This window comes from Equus przewalskii, chromosome 30 (assembly GCF_037783145.1).
Source record: "Equus przewalskii isolate Varuska chromosome 30, EquPr2, whole genome shotgun sequence".
NCBI lineage: Eukaryota > Metazoa > Chordata > Mammalia > Perissodactyla > Equidae > Equus > Equus przewalskii.
The window spans coordinates 25536567-25554837 of record NC_091860.1 but is presented as its reverse complement, the minus strand read 5'-3'; the positions used below and the strand labels follow the sequence as shown (position 1 = coordinate 25554837).

Sequence of the window (18271 nt, the reverse complement as noted above, 5' to 3'; positions counted from 1 at the left end):
CCTTACAGTTAACAATAATGTGCACCACACTTAACAGTTTGTAGGGGCCAGCCTGGCAGTGGTTAAGTTTGCTGGCTCTGCTTCAGCGGCCCGGGTTCACAGGTTCAGATCCTGGGTGTGGACCTAGCACCACTCATCAAGCCATGTGTGGCAACATGCCACATAAAATAGAGGAAGATTGGCATAGGTGTTAGCTCAGTGCCAATCTTCCTCACAAAAAAAAATTGTAATGAGGATGAAAAAATAAAAGTGTCATTTATCATACAGTTTAGGCTGGGTCGGGGACACTGTGACACAAGCATTATAGGAGCTTGTTCACCCCACTATTTGCTTATGCAGAACTGGAGAGGGAGTCAAAAATAAAGCCTGACCCATTAACAACCATTCTCTAGCACTCGCCTGAGAAGAACCCCTCAAGAGAGAGGTAAGAAATAAAGGCTCACCCTTCTAGACAGAAGCACACGACCAACACTGACTCAAGTGCTAGGAGAAAGGGCACAGAGAGAGAAGGCACCACGTGTAGAGATAACAGCCGAGATTCCTTTCCTTAAGGGTATCTACAAACTAGTAGGTAGGCGGCATCTTAACCTTCTTCACAAGATCATTCCATTATTCAATGAATATTTATTGAGAACTCGTCAGGTACAGGCAGTATGTGCTAGCGCTGGCGTACACAGATGAATGAACTCACACCATGAGCTCACTGTTCCGGGGGTGAAAGTTCCCTTTTCAAAAAGCCACACATTTGAAACTACAGTTGCACCCAGATGCCCAACAACTGACGAATGGATAAACAAAACGCAGTCTATCCACACAATGGAATATTACTCAGCCTTAAAAAGGCATGGAGTCCCAACACAAGCTGTAACATGGAAGAGCCTTGAACACATTATGCTAAGTGAAAGAGGCCCATGTTACAGTCACGTGCCACATAATGACGTTTCGGTCAACAACGGACAGCACATAGGATGGGTAGTGCTGTCCACAGATGAGCACCATAGGGCCCAGGTGTGTAGTAGGCTAAACCATTTAGGTTTAGGTAAGCATGCTCTATGACGCTCAAACAAGAGCAATCGCCTAACAACGAAGTTCTCAGAACGCGGCCCTGTCATTCAGTGACGCATGACTGTATACAATGCCATGTGTATGAAATGCCCAGAATAAGCAAGTCTATAGAAACAGAAGGTAGACGAGTGATTGCCAGGGCCTGGGCAGAGGGGAGACAGGAAGGTGATTGTAATGGGTGCAGAGTTTCTTTATGAGATGACAAAAATCATCTGGAATTAGATAGTAGTAATGGTTGCATGACCTTGCGACTATAATAAAAATCACTGAACTGTACACTTTCAAGGGATGAATGTTATGCTATGTGAATTATATCTTACTTGAAAAAACAATCACAAGGCGGGGGGAGGCACAGCTACAAGAGTGATCAACACTAAGGGTGCAGGCGGCCTTGAGGGCAAAGGTAAGGTGTGACCTTGGTTGCCTGGGGGAGCGACAGATAAGCTGACCTCTGAGGAGGAAGGGGAGAGGAAAGAGGATCTAGGCACAGGAGAGAACAGGTGCAAGGCCCCAAAGCAAGAAGGAAAGAAAGAAGGGCCTCTCTCTCCCTTCCGAGAGAGTGAAGGAGATGTCAGCTAAGGCCACGGTGATGGATTCAATCCTCACACATCACATAAATGCAACTCAGACTCCATGCATTTATTACGACCCTCTCTTTAGCAGACTCTCCATGATGCACAACAAGGGGCAGTAAAAACCGTAGCCCGTCCCCACCCATCAGAAACACAACATATCAGAACTCAATAAACAAGAGTTAATTCAAGTACTCCGAAAGGCGAGAGCAACTGCTAACAGGGTGGCCACGACGAGCCTCGGCATTCACGTCCCTTCAAAACAGGAAGAGCAATTCAAAATTAAAATAGGCAGGCAGGTACCAAGAAGATGGTGCACACGCCTGAGAAGGAGCATCAAAAGTCTTCAAGGGTAACAGCTGCCACCATCAAATACAAAACACAGAGAAGAGGGTGTTGAGATTCAAATATGTGGTAATGCCGTTTTTCTCACTTGCGGGATCAGATGAGCTCCTTAACGCATTTGTAATAGGCAGCCCACTGTCCCAGCAGGCTTTCTCGCCCTCAGCTCCACGGCAGTAACTCTTCATTTGGGGGCCGTCCTCTGCACTGCAGGATGGTTCAGCAGCATCCCTGGCCTCCTCCACTAGATGCCAGTAGCACCCCCTCGCCTCCCCTCACAACCAAGCGGGCCTCCAGGACACTGCCAGCTGTCCCCTGGCGTGGAAAACAGCCCCAGTAGAGAACCACTGCTTTCCAGCAGCTAAACGGATCTTATCTACGCAAGCTTTGACATCGCTTCCCTCGGGAGGAATGTCCTCTCTCCTCATCTGTTTGGTTTTCCACATGCTTCGCAGCCCGGCAGTCTCCCCACCACAAGATAGATTAAAACTTAGTGGAGAAGGCTGTTTCGGATGCTCAATAGCACTGTTCAAAATGTCAAGTCTCAAAAGCAAAAGAAAAGCAACACAATCCATCACCAAAGGCAAGACAAGACCTCAGTGGCTGGCCTGCCCTCAGCCTTCCTCTTCCACCTCTGCAAGTCCATCTGAAGATCAGGCCCCAAAAGCTTCAACTAGCGGGTTCGGCTCTGACATCTGAAAACACACCCGGTTCCCGCTCACTCCGGTGCCCTGAGACTAATGAAACTCAAGAAGCAACCTTTAAAGCACTAGATCTTCATCCTAAACCAGTTATCGAATCTCTACCAGGTTTCTCTACGAGCATCACCAATGAGGATCGCTGATCATTCAAAAGCCTTTGCGACGTGGACCAGCTTGCCGCACGGATGCAGGGAGCTTACCATCCGGGGGCATCAAGGCTTTGTTGTTCTGCGTGCACCACCCCACGGGGTGGAGATCCGCGATCACCACGTCACACCAGAAGTCGGCCCGGCGGTCCTCCCCATACCCACAGTAGCGCAGGAGCAGCAGCTGCCCGCAGGTGGTGATCACGGTGGCCACCCAGTACGTATCCGGGTTGTTCTTATTAGCCACCTCCAATTTCATGCCCGGCTGGAAGTTGCTCTGAATGCTGATTTCAACCTTAAGGAACCAGAAACACAAGAAAATCATTATTATACCAGACACATACATCCAGAAGATTACAGGAACTATTAAAAACACAGCATTGAAAAACAGTATTTCTGAGCCCTAGAACAGCACTAAGAGAAATATAATGCCAGCCAGCAATGTGACCCTAAATTTCCTAGTAAAGGAGCCAGCCCTGGTGGCCTAGTGGTTATAAAGTTCAGTGTTCACCACTTTGATGGCCCGGGTTCGTTTCCCGGTCATGGAACCACACCCGTCTGTCAGTAGCCGTGCTGTGGTGGCAGCTCACGCAGAAGAACCAGAATAACTTACAACTAAGATATACAACCACGCACTGGGGTTTTGGGGAGGGAGAAAAAGAAAAGATGAGGATTAGCAACAGACGTTAGCTCAGGACAAATATTTCCCAGCAAAAGTAGAAAATCTCCTAGCAGCCACACTAAAAAAGTGAGATAAAACAGATGCAGTTAATTTTAATAATGTATTTTATTTAACCCAATAGATCCCAAATATCATATCAAGATGTCACGAATATAAAAAAAATATTAGTGAGATATTTTACACCCTTCTTTTCTAATGAAGCCTCGGAAACTCGGTGTGTATTCTACACTGACAGCACATCTCAATTTGGCTAGCACACTTTTCAAGTGCTCAAAAGCTCCAGGAGGCTAGCAGCTACTGTGTGAACAGCACAGCCTTAAAGAATGGATTTTCTTTTTATTAATTAAGGATCATAGTCTGTTGATATTTGCCAGCCCTCCCCCTAAAAGAAAGCTTTCCAGCCTGGTGGACATCCCAGAGCTAAGACCCCTGATGTCCGTGAGTAGCAGTTGCTAAAAAGGGAGGATGGAATTCTAAATGGACCATCCTCGGGTCCACTGGTACTTTTCCTCTAAACCTGGCTTTAGCAGCCTGGGGAAATTGCGCACCCTGAAGAATCGTACATTTTGATTGAAAGGGAGGGAGGAGAACTGATCACATTTAAGAGACAGGAGTGACTCCGTATGCAGAGATATTGATAACTTCTTGGTAGCAAAAGGAAGGAAAAAGTTGCCGATCAATATCTCTTCCTTAAGCTGCCTCAAGGAATCTAACCAAGTCATCCAGCATCGTAAGAGGCAAATGTTACAATGGCTCTTGCAGCCTGAATGACAGATGAGTTTCAGTTTTGCTAGGTTTTAATATTTAGCTTTTGGTTTCACTAAATGGCCACAATCACCTTCGTAATAAACCAGTAATTACAAGATTACGAGTGTCGGTATAAAAAGAGAATTAGGAAGGCAATCTATCACTATAAGGTCACCCAGATTTAAGAAGGTCTTAAATTCCTTTTTGAAAGAACATCTGACCACCAAAGAGATAAAATGTTGCATCAAATAAAGAATCAAAGTTCTGGCTTCCTCATTCGGCAAAAGAGCCAAAAGGAGGAACAGGTTGCTTATGATACGCAGGCTGCACCTTTTTCCTGGGTAGCCCCATGGAAAAAAATGTTTCTTAGATTTAAACTTCCACTTCCAGGAAAGCAACAGTAACGTCTCAGAACTTGGGTCCTGGAAATGTAGTCTTTTCCTTGCTAATAATACATTATCGAAATCTCCTTTCTAAGCAAAAATCTGATAAAAACTCAATTTTTTAATTTTCCTGGGATTTGCCCATGGCGGGGCATGCTATTTGCATTGTTCGAAGAAACAGTTCTGATGAGAATGATTTTTTTCGGTTTGATCCAACCATTTTGTGAATATTTACAATATGTCCTCTGATCTGACTCAATCTGCACACAAATGGCTGTCAAACTTTTAGGTGTCCTTTCACAATAAAAATATCAATTCAAAACAAAAATTACACCTCCCAAGAAGACATACACCTTGCAGCTCCTTGCTTAGTCTGCTGGCCTTTTATTTCTCTGAATCCACCTTACCTGTCTCCGGCTGTGGGCCTCTACATGGCAAGGGCAATGTCTAATTTGGCTTTTCAAGTCTAGAACAAGGTTCCAACTGCACCCCATTTCCCACCCACAGTGCCCCAACCTGGGCCCAGCCCTCCATTAGGTGAGATAAGCTACAAGGGCAAGGCTCATCCTACCCGCAGTCATCTGGGAAAAGCCAGCCAACTTCCACATCACCTCTTTATGTCTAAGAAACCTTGGAATTTCCTTTCCTTTCCCTTCCTTTCTTCTGATCGGCTGTCGGCATCTCCCCGCAGATTCCCCTCCCACCGCCCCAAGCAGACCAGAGAGAGAAGGGAGGTCACCTACGTGTTTGAATGATGTGTGAGGAGCTGCACTGGCGCCCGTTTCTTCCAAATATTCCCCCCAGTTGAAGCCGATTTCCTCCAAGCTTGAACCTTCTTCTGTCGAAAGACCGAAAAAACAGAAGAGTAAGGACGTTAGAGCGACGAACAGAACGGTGCTCGCCTTCGATGAAGACCAGGGCATCTTTAGTGCAAGAGACAAATGAATTCAATGGTTTAGGAGGAAACCTGAATTCTCTGCAGAGCTTGAGTTGGCTGATTTTAGAGACAGTTGACTAAAGAAAGGAAACACTGAAGAAATTCTGCTTGGACTACCCAGACAAAACCTAGGGTAAAATCAAGCGCTCTTAAGTAAATGCAGTGAGATTTGTTACACAGCATACTTGCTGCCTCTGAGTGGATTGGTTTGGAATCAGCCACTGCAGACAGTCCGGTCTTCAGGGCAGCTGGAGGACACCACTGGGTGCTGAGTGAGCACCCTGATGTACACACAGCACCAGCACTTTGTCCACTGGCTCCTTACTACAGCCGCAGATGATAAAATAATATTACACACTGTCAGTGCCATAAGGGACTTTAGAAAGCATTGACTCCAATGCCACTTCGAAGGAAAAAAAAAATTGAGGCCCAAAAGGATTGCTCAAGCGTGTGAGGCCACCTGGCCAGTTGGGGACAGAAACTGACCAGCTGTCAGACTGACCCCTGGTGCCCACCCTCCTGCCTTCTGCCATGACAGAGCCCTTGGGGCAAGCCACACCGGTAGAAACCAGCAGGACGTGTGTTTCTCTAGATACAAGGAACAAGGAGAAAGACAATCAAATGTACCACATGGTTCTGAAAACCATCACCACCTTTGCTGTGAAGGAAATCAAGCAATGCCCACAACATTTAAGACTGCACATGAACATATCACCTGTACAGTCGAAAAGCACCAAGTAACTCATTTTAGAATACAGAGAACGTACATGTCCTAGCTTCAAATGGAAAGCGCTGATAAGCTGTAAACATTACTTTAACCTATTGGAATGGCTATCATAGAGAAAGGACACACAGCAGTAAGGGCTGTCCATGCACATGGATAAGGAAGAGCTTCAAGAGTTCAGATTCTCTTTTCTTGCCATAACGCTCGCTGCAGGTTGGTGTTCAACCCATGGATCCTCTCTTACCAAGAGCCGATTTCATAGGAGGGTAAGACCACAGCTCCAATTTCTCAGCTTCAACTTTGAGACCATTCCTTGCAGCTCTTCATTCTTCATACAATTCTAATCTAGGCATTTTACCAAAAATTTTGGTTTCCACCAAATTTTAATTCACCCACATTTCTGGTCTCTTCTCTCAAAATAATAGGCTGTGCGTGCTTTCGTGCTCACTCGGGTGTTCATTCAAGTTAACAAGAGAAGAGAGGGCCCACGGAGACTCCCCAGCGCGTCAGCAGAACACTGCTTCAGAAAGCTGTTACTCTCTGCAGCCTAAAGAAAAGACTTTCAAAAGCACCCCAAAAGTCACACCTAGAATGGCATTTTTAAAGTCAAAACCGTTATGCCCAGCACTGGTAACTTTAAGTGAGATGGTTTTGGGGGTTTTTTGTTGAGTTCATAATAGTTTCCATCGTTGTGAATGTCAGTTGTACATTATTTCTTGATTGTCACCATACGTGTGCTCCCCCCCCAGGCCCCTTCCCCTGGTAACCACGGAGCCATTCTCTTTGTGTGTGTGTTTGTTTATCCTCCACATGGGAATGAAGTCATACGGTGTTGGTCTTTCTCAGCCTGGCTTATGTTGCTTAACATAATACCCTCCAGCTCCATCCATGTGGTTGCAAATGGGATGATTCTCTTTTTTATGGCTGAGTAGTATTCCATTGTATATATATATATACCACATCTTTATCCAATCATCAGTCGATGGGCACTTAGATTGTTTCCATGTCTTGACTATTGTGAATAATGCTGCCATGAACATGGGGGTGCAGAGATCTGTTTTAATGATAACATCACAAAATTTAGGGTTCCCACAACAAGCCCTTTTCGAATCTGTAACTTCTAGGACATCCTCCAGGCCTATGTGCCCCAGGCAGCTGATTCTCTAAAGACATTTCAAGGAGCAATAGATAAACACACAATGTTTATGAGTGGAGGTCTCATAAACCCGGAGCAAATATTTACAGCCGATTCACAAACCTCTGAAACCCATAAACATTTTATCAAGGAAACTCTGACAACCTGGCTGCTCTGCAAATGAACCAGTTGCAGGCATTTCCCCATGATGTAATGAAAACAGATTATGAAAGGCTACTAAGAAAATTTCACGTTTTAAAAGAAAACAGGCATGTTCATTAGTGGCGGTCCAGTTTTGGAAAACAGAAAGTTGCTTATGTGACCGAAATATTTCATAATAAATAGAAAAAGAAGACCTTCCTGAAAGTTGGAATGCAAGCAACCGCATGGTGAAAAATGGAATTAAACAAACAGCTCACACACCTTTTTTTAAGTAATCAAACCTTGGATTGTACAATCTTACAATGTGAAATAAGGTTAACTCTGCAAGGCTGCATATTAAAGTCTGTGACCAGTGCCCAATAAAGGAATGGAGACTGAGCAGGTCTAGAAGGAACGAAATCTTACAGAGCACCTTCTGGTGCGCTAGCTGTTTTTTTTTTTTTTTTTTTAACGTGAAAAGAGAAAGAAAGATGACATTAACCTTTTGTTACTTAACTGCTGACAGTCAGTTCATACTGTCCCAAGGTTGGGAAAATAGTTCCACAGACACACAGCATGAATGAAACTCAGAAGGACTGGCCATCGCCAATCCTAGATGGGAGCTCATGGCCATGGGATTCACCCAGGGAGGGGACAGTGGCCTGGACACAGAGGTCCTCATGGCTGTCTCAATTACCCAGATGGCCGGAGAGATTTTCCAGAAAAAAGAAAACACACAAAAATCACCCAATCTCCGAGGTAGGGGAGGCGACAACTCTTCAAAAGACAGTTTGAAAAACAAGGGAATATGGAGTAAGACGGAACTGGTTCCCAACATGAAGAGAAAGAGATCTGAATTTTTCTAATAAGAATGCAGAGGTTAAGTCTGCATGCTCCACTTTGGGGGCTGGGGGTTCACCAGTTCAGATCCCAGGTTCAGACCTATGCACCGCTTGGCAAGCCATGCTGTGGCAGGCGTCCCACATATAAAGTAGAGGAAGATGGGCACAGATGTTAGCTCAGGGCCAGTCTTCCTCAGCAAAAAAGAGGAGGATTGGCAGCAGATGTTAGCTCAGGGCTAACCTTCCTCAAAAAAAAAAAAGAAGAATGCTGACTCCTTTCCTTCCAGAATAGAAGAGCCTGTGGGACTCCAGTTAATATATCCTAAAGCCAAAAAGAAAAAGAAAAAAGCCTACATTTACAGAATAATTGTTTTCACTTAGAGGCTTGCCCAATCTGAATGTGCAATGCCACTTTATCTAGACTTCATCAGGAAATTACATTTAGCCGGCCTGGAAAAATAATGTCAAGGAATCTATTTATCACCATGTCAGCACACTGTTTTGCTTGCTTTTATCACGGCAATTGAAGAAGCCTAGAGTTCCAGAAATCCAATTTTGGCCCGCTTCCATCTTGGTGTGCCCCGTGACAGTGGTGTCCATCCTGTCCACCGGGGAGCCTACTCGAGCTTATCCTGGCATCCCATCCTCAGCACTCCTGGCAGAAGGAGGAATTTTCTCTTGCACCTATTTCATTTACAGGACTGGGTGTCAGTCCCTGACCCCAAATATCTTTAAGCTTTCCTTAGGAAAAGAGGCAAAAAGGAAAACGTAAAAAGCTGTTAATGAGACTGAGAGTCCACTTAAGCTGAAGTCGTCATTTCAGAGGGATGACCCATCTCAATGCCAGGAATTGCAGCCGCTGGGGGTGGGGACCAGGGAGCCCAACCACACAAGATCAACCGGGAGCAACCAGGTTAGACTTCCGTCCCGTGGCCCCATCATTCTGGCAGAGAAGACCTGTAGGCATGTAAGTGCAGCCACTTACCAGGGAGATGCCATCCTGTGTCACATAACACATGGGGAGAGAGGACGGGAGATGACAGAGGAGAGGACCAGAGAGAATGTGAGCTGTCCCTGGGTGCGTAAAGTGTGTGGGTGTGGGGTGTGCAAGGGGTGTGTGTGCACGCACACACATTTATGTATCCAGGGTGCCTTCTCCCTGCACTGAAGGGCAGGACAGCCCAGGGCGTCAGAACCAGCCCTAGAGCCTTAGGACCCCTGGGATGAAGTCCCTGCTGGTAGCCAAGAGCCAAGCGACTCTTCATCCATAATATGCGGATAATAAAAGGAGCTTTCCCACCAGTTGTGGAAGGATTCAAGGACCCCACACATGTAACACGCCTAAGAGAGTGCCTGCCACACAGCCTGATCGCAGGATCCCGTACCTGCTGTCCCTGGTTTGCAAGTCTTAGAACCAGCTGAAGAATGCCGACTTTGCCATCTCTAGCTCATCCCATCCATGAATCTCCTCGGAACCGTTTCCAGGGAAAAGACCCTCAGCACCAACACACCGCCCGGCCCGACGGGTGTCACGGTTCGTCCCAGAACCGAATAGCCCCACAACGGAGGCCAGAAGGGAAGATAATTTACGTACTAACAAGTTCAAAGGGAACTGCTTGGGAAAATCAATAAACTCCTTGAAGACTCATACTTGAGGGTGTTATTAACACTCTAAATGTTCAAAACTAAACTGGAGTTTCTAGAAGTCAGCCTCCACTTTCTACATAGTTTCAGATCCTGCTGGAAATGTGCTTCCTCTTTAGGAGTCCATCTTTGTGGCACCAGCTCAAAGTCTGCTCACAAGGACATACGGAAATTCCAAGGAGAAAGGACCAATTAGCCATTTAGGGGGAAAAAACATCAGGGCCAATATCTGAAAAATTTAAGATAATTTTAGAGCTGTTTAGAACTATTTCTACGAAAGATCATGGCATCCTGGATGATTTGGGCCTCGCATCACACAAGAGCAAGGAAGTAACAGAATATACACGATGGGCTTTCCTCAAAGCATACCCCAGCCAATTATATACAAAACGTGGTGCTTCAGGGCTAGCCCAGTGGCACAGTGGTTAAGTTCGTGCCCTCCACTTTGGTAGCCCAGGGTTCGCAGGTTCAGATCCCAGGCGTGGACCTACACACCACTCATCAAGCCATGCTGTGGCAGTGTCCCACATACAAAATAGAGGATGTTAGCATCATCCACAAGGAAATCCACTCCAAACAATTTTCCTGACACATATGACTATTAAGTTTCAGAATCTACCTCAGCTAGAGAGAGAGACACTGCATCTGTGTGAAAACAATAAGTCAACACGGTTGGCTTTTAAACCATTTTAAAAACATACCGTTGGAAATGATGCAGCAACAGAAATCAGACATGTGTACGACAGAAACACGAAGAAAGCTCAGGGACTCCAAACGTGGAAAAATAACCCCACTTGGCAAACATCAGAAAGGCATATTTATACTTAAATAAAAGTAGAATGATGAGGGTAAACCTTCACTCTGGGACCACGCTCTCTCAGAAAAAGAATTTCCATATTCCCGCCGGGAGACGAGGGTTCAGCTCTGCTTTTAGGGTAAGTTTGCTCACTTCTACAATAAAGGAGGGGAAATGAGCTGATTTTGAAACAGACACTAACATCTTTCAACATATTTAGGCAATTATTTTGAGCTTTTCCAGATTTTTTCCAGATAAGATAATTCCAGACACAGACTTAATCAAATAAATTCAATGACATCAACCCATCTGTGATTCTCTCATTGATTGCTCTCATCAAAACGTGAAGATAAATCTCGTAACTTTTGGACAACGGTCAAATGCCCCACTGAGTTAATGATCAACATTTCTTTACATGAATTCATCACAGCAAAGTGTTTATGAGTCTGAGACCTAAGTTATCCTTATTTAATTAGGAAAGATAAAAAAAATTTTTTTTTAAAGATTGGCACCTGAGCTAACATCTGTTGCCAATCTTTTTATTTTCCTTCTTCTCCCCAAAGCCCCCCAGTACATACTTGTCTATTGTAGTTGCAGGTCCTTCTGGCTCTGCTGTGTGGGACGCTACCTCAGCACGGCCTGATGAGCAGTGCTAGGTCTGTGCCCAGGATCCGAACCAGCGAAACCGAAGCAGAGCGTGCAAACCTGACCACTCGGCCACGGGGCCGGCCCCTCAAAATTTACCTTTTTAAAAAAACTCTATTGTGTAAGTATTCAGAAAAAGACGCATTTATAAATTCACTGGTTAAATATAAAATTCTAGGGGGCCAGCCCGGTAATGGAGTGGGGTTAAGTTCAGGAGCTCCACTTCAGCAGCCTGGGGTTCTCAGGTTCGGATCCTGGGCACAGACTTAGCACGGCTCACCAAGCCACACTGTGGCACCACCCCATATAACACAGAGGAAGACTGGCATGGATGTGTTACCTCAGCGACAATCTTCCTCAAGCAAAAAAGAGGAAGACTGGCAATAGATGTTAGCTCAGGGCCCATCTTCCTCACAAACAGACAAAAAAAAAACTATCAAAGACTGGTTTAGATTGGTTTCGTTTTAGATTTCTTAAGGAAGAAACACTTTGCCCCAAATTCCCATGACCTGAATCTCCTTCACATGACACCCTTTTCTAAAAGATGCGCTCAAGGTTTTGGAGGTGGTCTTGAGTAGCAGCATCTAACGCTTGGGCATCCTCTCTTTCTGGGCACAGAGGAGAGAATTCTATTTCCTCGCCTCCCTCACAGCGGCAGAAACACGACACGTGACTGGTTCTGGGCAAGAGGTTCTGAGCAGAAGTGACACCTGTCTCTTCTGAGCTAGAGCAGTGAATTACTGATTCAAGACACTCCAGGGGCCGGCCTGGTGGCACAGCGGTTAAGTTCACACATCCCGCTTTGGCGGCCTGGGGTTCGCCGGTTCGGATCCCAGGTGCAGACATGGCATCGCTTGGCACACCATGATGTGGCAGGCATCCCACATATAAAGTAGAGGAAGATGGGCACGGATGTTAGCTCAGGGCCAGTCTTCCTCAGCAAAAAGAGGAGGGTTGGCAGCAGATGTTAGCTCAGGGCTAATCTTCCTCAAAAAAAAAAAAAGGACAGTCCAGCTCTGCCTCCCTCTAAGAACAAACGCCCCCAAAGCCCCATGATGAGTGCCGGCATCGTACGATGGCATGGAAGGACTGGGTGAAGCAGGTTCAGAGTCCATCTGAAACAGTGTGAATGATTTATCAACAATTATTGTGCTGAGCCATTGAGATTTTGAGGCAATTCGTCACCTCATTATAACCCAGCCCACACCATATATAGGTATATAGGGAATAGAGAATATTAACTTTGATATCCAGGTAATATTAATTTTAAACCAAACTTGGCATAACTTTCAAGCTGCTCTGTGCTTATAAATATGACAACAGATCCTAGAAACAGGCAAGTATGAGATCTAGAAATGTTGCCCTGTTGTTTCCTGAACATTTATCAGAAAGATATGGCTCCATAAATCAAAAGGCCAAATGGATTTTAGAAACAAAATCATACCTGAATCGAGGTCTCCGTTACCGTTCGCTGAGCTCTGATGTTTCCCCAAGGGGGAAGATGCGGGGTCTGGCATCCTGGACCCTGTCAGACTGCTCTCCATTCCTAAGGAGTAAGGATCCTCTTCGCTTAATTCATTATGCAGGAAAAATTACCTAAGGGCAACCAACAATGAAAAAAAAAATAGAGGACTTTAATTATATTCACTTATTTTTAAGCTCTCCAAAAATATCACCCTCCTATCAGAGTTCCTACCATTTCAGTATAACACGCAGGATGCCATGCAGTGCTGATACCAAAAAGTACCAGGAATAAAGACTAAAGGGAACATGTTTACACAAGGTCAACAACGAAGGTCACAGCATAGCAAAACCATCAGTTTCCTAGAGGTCATTATCACCAGTAAGAGGAACATATTTTTCACCAAATAGAATCTACGTTTCAACCCCCAATCTACCTCCGTAGCAATGACCAGACGCTCTGCCACTCAGCTGTTCCCCCCTCTCTCCCTCGATGCTGTGAAGTGACAAGCCCTCCCCAGCCCCAGCATCGCCACACACAGGCAAGACGTCTGCTGTGTCCCAAGGGATGTGTTAAGAAACCCAGTTAAACGATCAATGTTTGCAAATAATGTGGTCTTTGACTTCTCATATTTTTCCCCTAACAAAATGGCTATTCCACACTTGCATTCTGATATGACTGGTGGAAAAACAGGTCAAACGACAGCCAGTTCTCGTAGAATCCTACAATTGGTTCGTTTACACCACAGCCCATGACATGTCCAGGTGTGGTTCTCCTGAGGGTCAGCCAGGCACAGCTCTGTGGTCAGACAGAGCCACGCAGGGTTTTCAAAGCTCTCATTCATTCGACATTCGCTTTTATTTCACATGTAGATAAAAGTCTAAATAGGTAAAGGAGCAAGGATAGGTGAAGAAAACAAAGGCTGGGGCATCCACACCTATAAAGGGGATATTTTGACACTCACATACTGGAAAAGTTATCTTTTAAGAACCCCGTCCCCTTCTTAAAGCACACACACCCCGTTTGGTTCCGGTTCCCTTCCCGGAAAATATTGTGAGGTTTTGTCAAAATTCGAGGTTCATGAAAGAACGTGTTAATCATTTCTGCAAAGGCAGGAGGAAGCCTGGATATGTCTGTTGCAAGGACTAAGAGAAGAGACTGGAAACGCAGCAGGGGCGCAGCACTGGAATTTAATCAGCATGTATTTATCCACCTGCCTATACAAAATGCTCTTCCAGACACCATGGGGAGGATGCAAAGCTATTTCTCAATCAAAGCACAAATTGTAGAATAGGAACTATAAAAATATCTAGACTGGATCATTAAACAGTAATTTAGGCATCTTGCTACAAAGATCCGTACACGAATAAGCAAATAAAGTGACAGCCAAATACAGAGGGCAATTGCAAACAAGTAGGAGATGATCTTTTATTCATTCAACAAACATTCTCTGAGCACAGGGACTTCTATTTTCTGAAGCACAAATGAGGGCCTACGGTCTGAGGCACAGAAGTCAAGATCCACGATACAAATAATTTAAATCAGGACTATTCTGGAAAATGTGAGAGCCAGCGTCACAAGGCAGGGTACTGGGTACAAAATGGTTCCTTTGGTTTGTTTAAAAATCACATAAAGGATGGGTAAACACCAGGACTAAAGACCGCCTTCCAGGTGCCCATTGTAGCACTATGGGGGGTAAACCAAGGGTCTTCATCTCAGCGTCTAGGAGGTCCCGAGAGAGAGTGGAAGAAAATAGGGTGTGTAAAGTAATGTCTTAAACCTAAATAGAAACTGGGGATTTTTTTTAATAATTAAATTTTTTAATAATTAAAAAAAAAGGAGGGGCTGGCCCCGTGGCCGAGTGGTTAAGTTTGCGCGCTCCGCTGCAGGCGGACCAGTGTTTCGTTGGTTCGAATCCTAGGCATGGACATGGCACCGCTCATCAAACCACGCTGAGGCAGCGTCCCACATACCACAACTAGAAGGACCCACAACGAAGAATATACAACTATGTACCGGGGGGCTTTGGGGACAAAAAGGAAAAAAATAAAACCTTAATAAAAAAGAAAATGAAGTTATCTCAGACCGCTAGTGAATTATTTGAGGAGCTTAGCTTCTGAAAGCTTCGCTGGAACCACCACCAAATACAAGAACCCGTTTTACAGAAATATGGGTTCTAAGAGTACTTAAAACAGAGGACCCTGGCAAACCCTGCATTTTAATATTGAGGCTGGCTAATTTTACTCCAAAAATTATTTTCTCAAAATGATGTCACCATTTGGGACATCAGTTTGCTAAAATAACCCACATGGTGGCGCGCAGAACGGCATTCTCCTAAGAGCGCTCCTTCGCAATTCCCATTACGACATGGACCCACGGATTTGCAGAGAGCCCCGCTTCTGGAGATCTCCTCCCCACGAGCTGCACACAGGCGAGCAGAGGCTGGACTTCACGGTGGGTAGCGGGACTCAGCGGTTCGTCTCCACTGCCATTGGGATATAAGGGACCATCCCTGATGCGAGCTGCAGAGAAACCACCTACTGAGGAGCAGGGAGGCCATCCAACCAAACAGCCAACACCCAAGCGGCTCCCCCTGAGAGAACGGGGAGCAGTGGATAACTCAGCAAATGAAACACACACCCCGCCCACAATGACAGGAAGTGTGGCCGCGAGGAGAGATCACTCCATCACTTACACCGCAGTCCAACCCCCGCCGACTCCAGGGGCAACAAGGTGGCCTGGGCAGAGGAGGAGGAAGACGGCAGCACACTGGGAAACGGCCTTCCTGACCACCCTTCAGTGGGTGACCCATCGGGGAAATTACCAAGAACCTGGAGGGGAGAAGGGCCTGCATCCGGAGGGAAAAGATGGGAGGGGAGACACCGGAGCCTGGCAGAGACCCCATCCTAACGGAGGGAAGCACCCAGAAATCAAAACAACTTGTAAATTAAGTCGGATGTTAGTGGGTGTTAAGTGCTACAGGAAAGAAGAGACAGGTGAGCGAGGGAGGGCGACGATGATGGGGCGATGGCCAGGCAAGGCTGACAAAGGGGTAGCTGAACATAGACTTGAGGCCGCAATGGCGAGGCAGGGCGGACCCCAGCCCCACGAGAAGAGAACGTTTGCCCAATAAGGACCCGAACCTGCATTTCCCACTGCAGGCACAGTGGACTCTGCAGGATTTCATTCCAGGAAGTGACATGATCAGATTTGTTCTCGAAAAATCACTCCGGGACCCATATACCAGACAGATGCACAGACAGAGGCAAGACTGAATGGAAAGAGGCGAGTTAGAAGAACGCACAGAGGCAGGTCTGAACCGAGAAGGAGAGCAGAGAGGGAGGAAACGAGGTCACCAGGCATCTGAAGGTGGAATTCACAGAAAATGTGAACAGTGAGCATCTCCCAATATTAACAAAACACAGTCTTTGCACAGCACGCAGTCAGGTTCCCGGAATAAACTACTTCACTTTCGGCAGCTAGCTCTCAGCAACGAAGGGAACCTACACAGCGCTGATGGAAACAGATAATCTGGGGAGAAAATATATTTCATTTGAGAAGGCCAAACCGTTCCACAGAAATTTACTTTCAATGGAGTTTGGGGGGCAAATCTTACTGGTGACAATCGATCCATAAGCTTTGCAAAATAAAAACAGGATTTTAAAACGCAAACACGTTTCCTGACTATAACACCCTAACCCCAAAAGAGGCTACTTTTAAAAGGAAACCTATTTCCTTTTGATTCTTAAAATACACACAAGTTCAAGGCCAAAAGTAAAAGTGTCTATTCATGGAAGCAGCACTTTTTCAAAGACATGAGAAGAAGGCTCAGAAGACCGGGTTTTTAAAGGGCAACTTCCTGTTTTTTACAACATACTTTGCGACCTTGTGTAAAGTTAATCCTACTATAATTGGCTCCTCTTGTCTCCACAGTTGATGAACAACAGATTTATAGGACTAGAACTTCTTAGAAAGGTTGTCTCAGCCCAATGACAAAATCAGTGAACCTGGAGAGTGAGGGGTCGCAAGGCCTCCGTCTAGCTGTGTGACTTACACAAATTACTTAACCTCTCTGTTCCTCAAACTTCTCATGAGTTAAATAAGAAGGTTGGATGAGATGCAATCAATGGCCCTTTTCAAATCCAAAATTCTGTGAATCTACCAGGGCTTTTTCAGTATTAATTGTGTATTTTCTGCATTCAGATTACCCATTTATCTGAACCAAATTTAATACAAAAAGCATCTTCTTCTCTCAACTGTATCCTGCGTCCTGCCTCCTCCTATCATCTGGGGAGTATTCAAAGAAAAAACTATTTTAGCAATAAGCTAAGCAAGGCCTTGTTAGGAAGGAAATGGGTGTGGAAGAACACTCATTAGGTATTATTCTAAGACTAAAAAGAAATTATTGGGGGCTTATTATCTATTCTGAATTCTCTCTAGACCATCAAGGTCCAACAGAAATTTCTATACCTTCAAGGTCCAACACAGTAACACACGTGGCTACTGAGCCTGTGAAATGTAGCTAGTGTGATTGAGGATCTCAATTTTAACTTTAATTAATTTTAATTTAAAAGCCATACCTGGCTGGCAGCTGCCATATCAGACAGCACAGCTAGAACACCACATAGGTAAGCCAGAGTTTATGGTATTTGAGCTTGGAGCGTGTCCTAAATAACCATCAATTCTTGGCTCTCTTAAAAGTTTTAATTTAATCGCAGCAAGCTAGTTAAAAGAGAACACAGGAATTTTAAAACCTAAGAAACTCCAGAAGGAGACGTAACAGTTTCCCCATAATATTCTCCAAATATTTCATAGCAATTAAATTTCCCCCATAATGTTCCACAAATCTTTCACAGCAAACTTCCCAGTGTAGCAGGTTTTTATTAAATGTGCTGCATTTCTGCATCAATACAATTTCAAAAGAGAAGCAATCTTACATACCAGGTTATGTGCGTCATGCTAAGATTTTCATTTATCTATAAACTTACAATCATTCCACCTCAAAAAGGTAATCAGGCACAAAATTTTCCTGTAAAGGGGAAAAAAAAAGTCCATGAACGTTCATAAATCAGTCAAGTATCAATGGCTTATATGATACTTATTAAAGGGGAAAAAGTTGGCTAAAGTTTTTACGACTCTTCAGTGATCCGATTCTACCCATTTGCCTCTAACAGACACTATAAAAAAAGAAATCTGGGCGTGGAAAATAGGACATCGACCTAAATGCACCAAATCAGTCGTTTTTAATAGAACTCACGGGTAACAATATAAATACCAAAAAGAAAGCCACCTGAATGGGTGGCAGAG

The 18271-nt window shown here is 45.0% G+C and overlaps 1 protein-coding gene across 6 annotated transcripts in view; it reads right to left on the bottom strand.

The window, feature by feature from the left end:
* Positions 1-18271, bottom strand: part of SFMBT2 (Scm like with four mbt domains 2) — a 244238-nt gene that overhangs the window by 207451 nt on the left and 18516 nt on the right. For 4 of the 6 annotated variants that reach the window (XM_070601099.1, XM_070601097.1, XM_070601100.1 and 1 more), the window contains exons 2-4: positions 12947-13098; positions 5382-5476; positions 2881-3121 (exon numbers count right to left, since the gene is read on the bottom strand). In XM_070601099.1, the coding sequence (XP_070457200.1) occupies positions 2881-3121; positions 5382-5476; positions 12947-13046 (436 nt within the window). In that variant the 5' untranslated portion in view covers positions 13047-13098. Of the gene's footprint in view, positions 1-2880; positions 3122-5381; positions 5477-12946; positions 13099-17952; positions 17973-18271 lie in introns of those variants that run through there. The other 2 variants (XM_070601102.1, XM_070601103.1) reach the window with 2 other exon arrangements.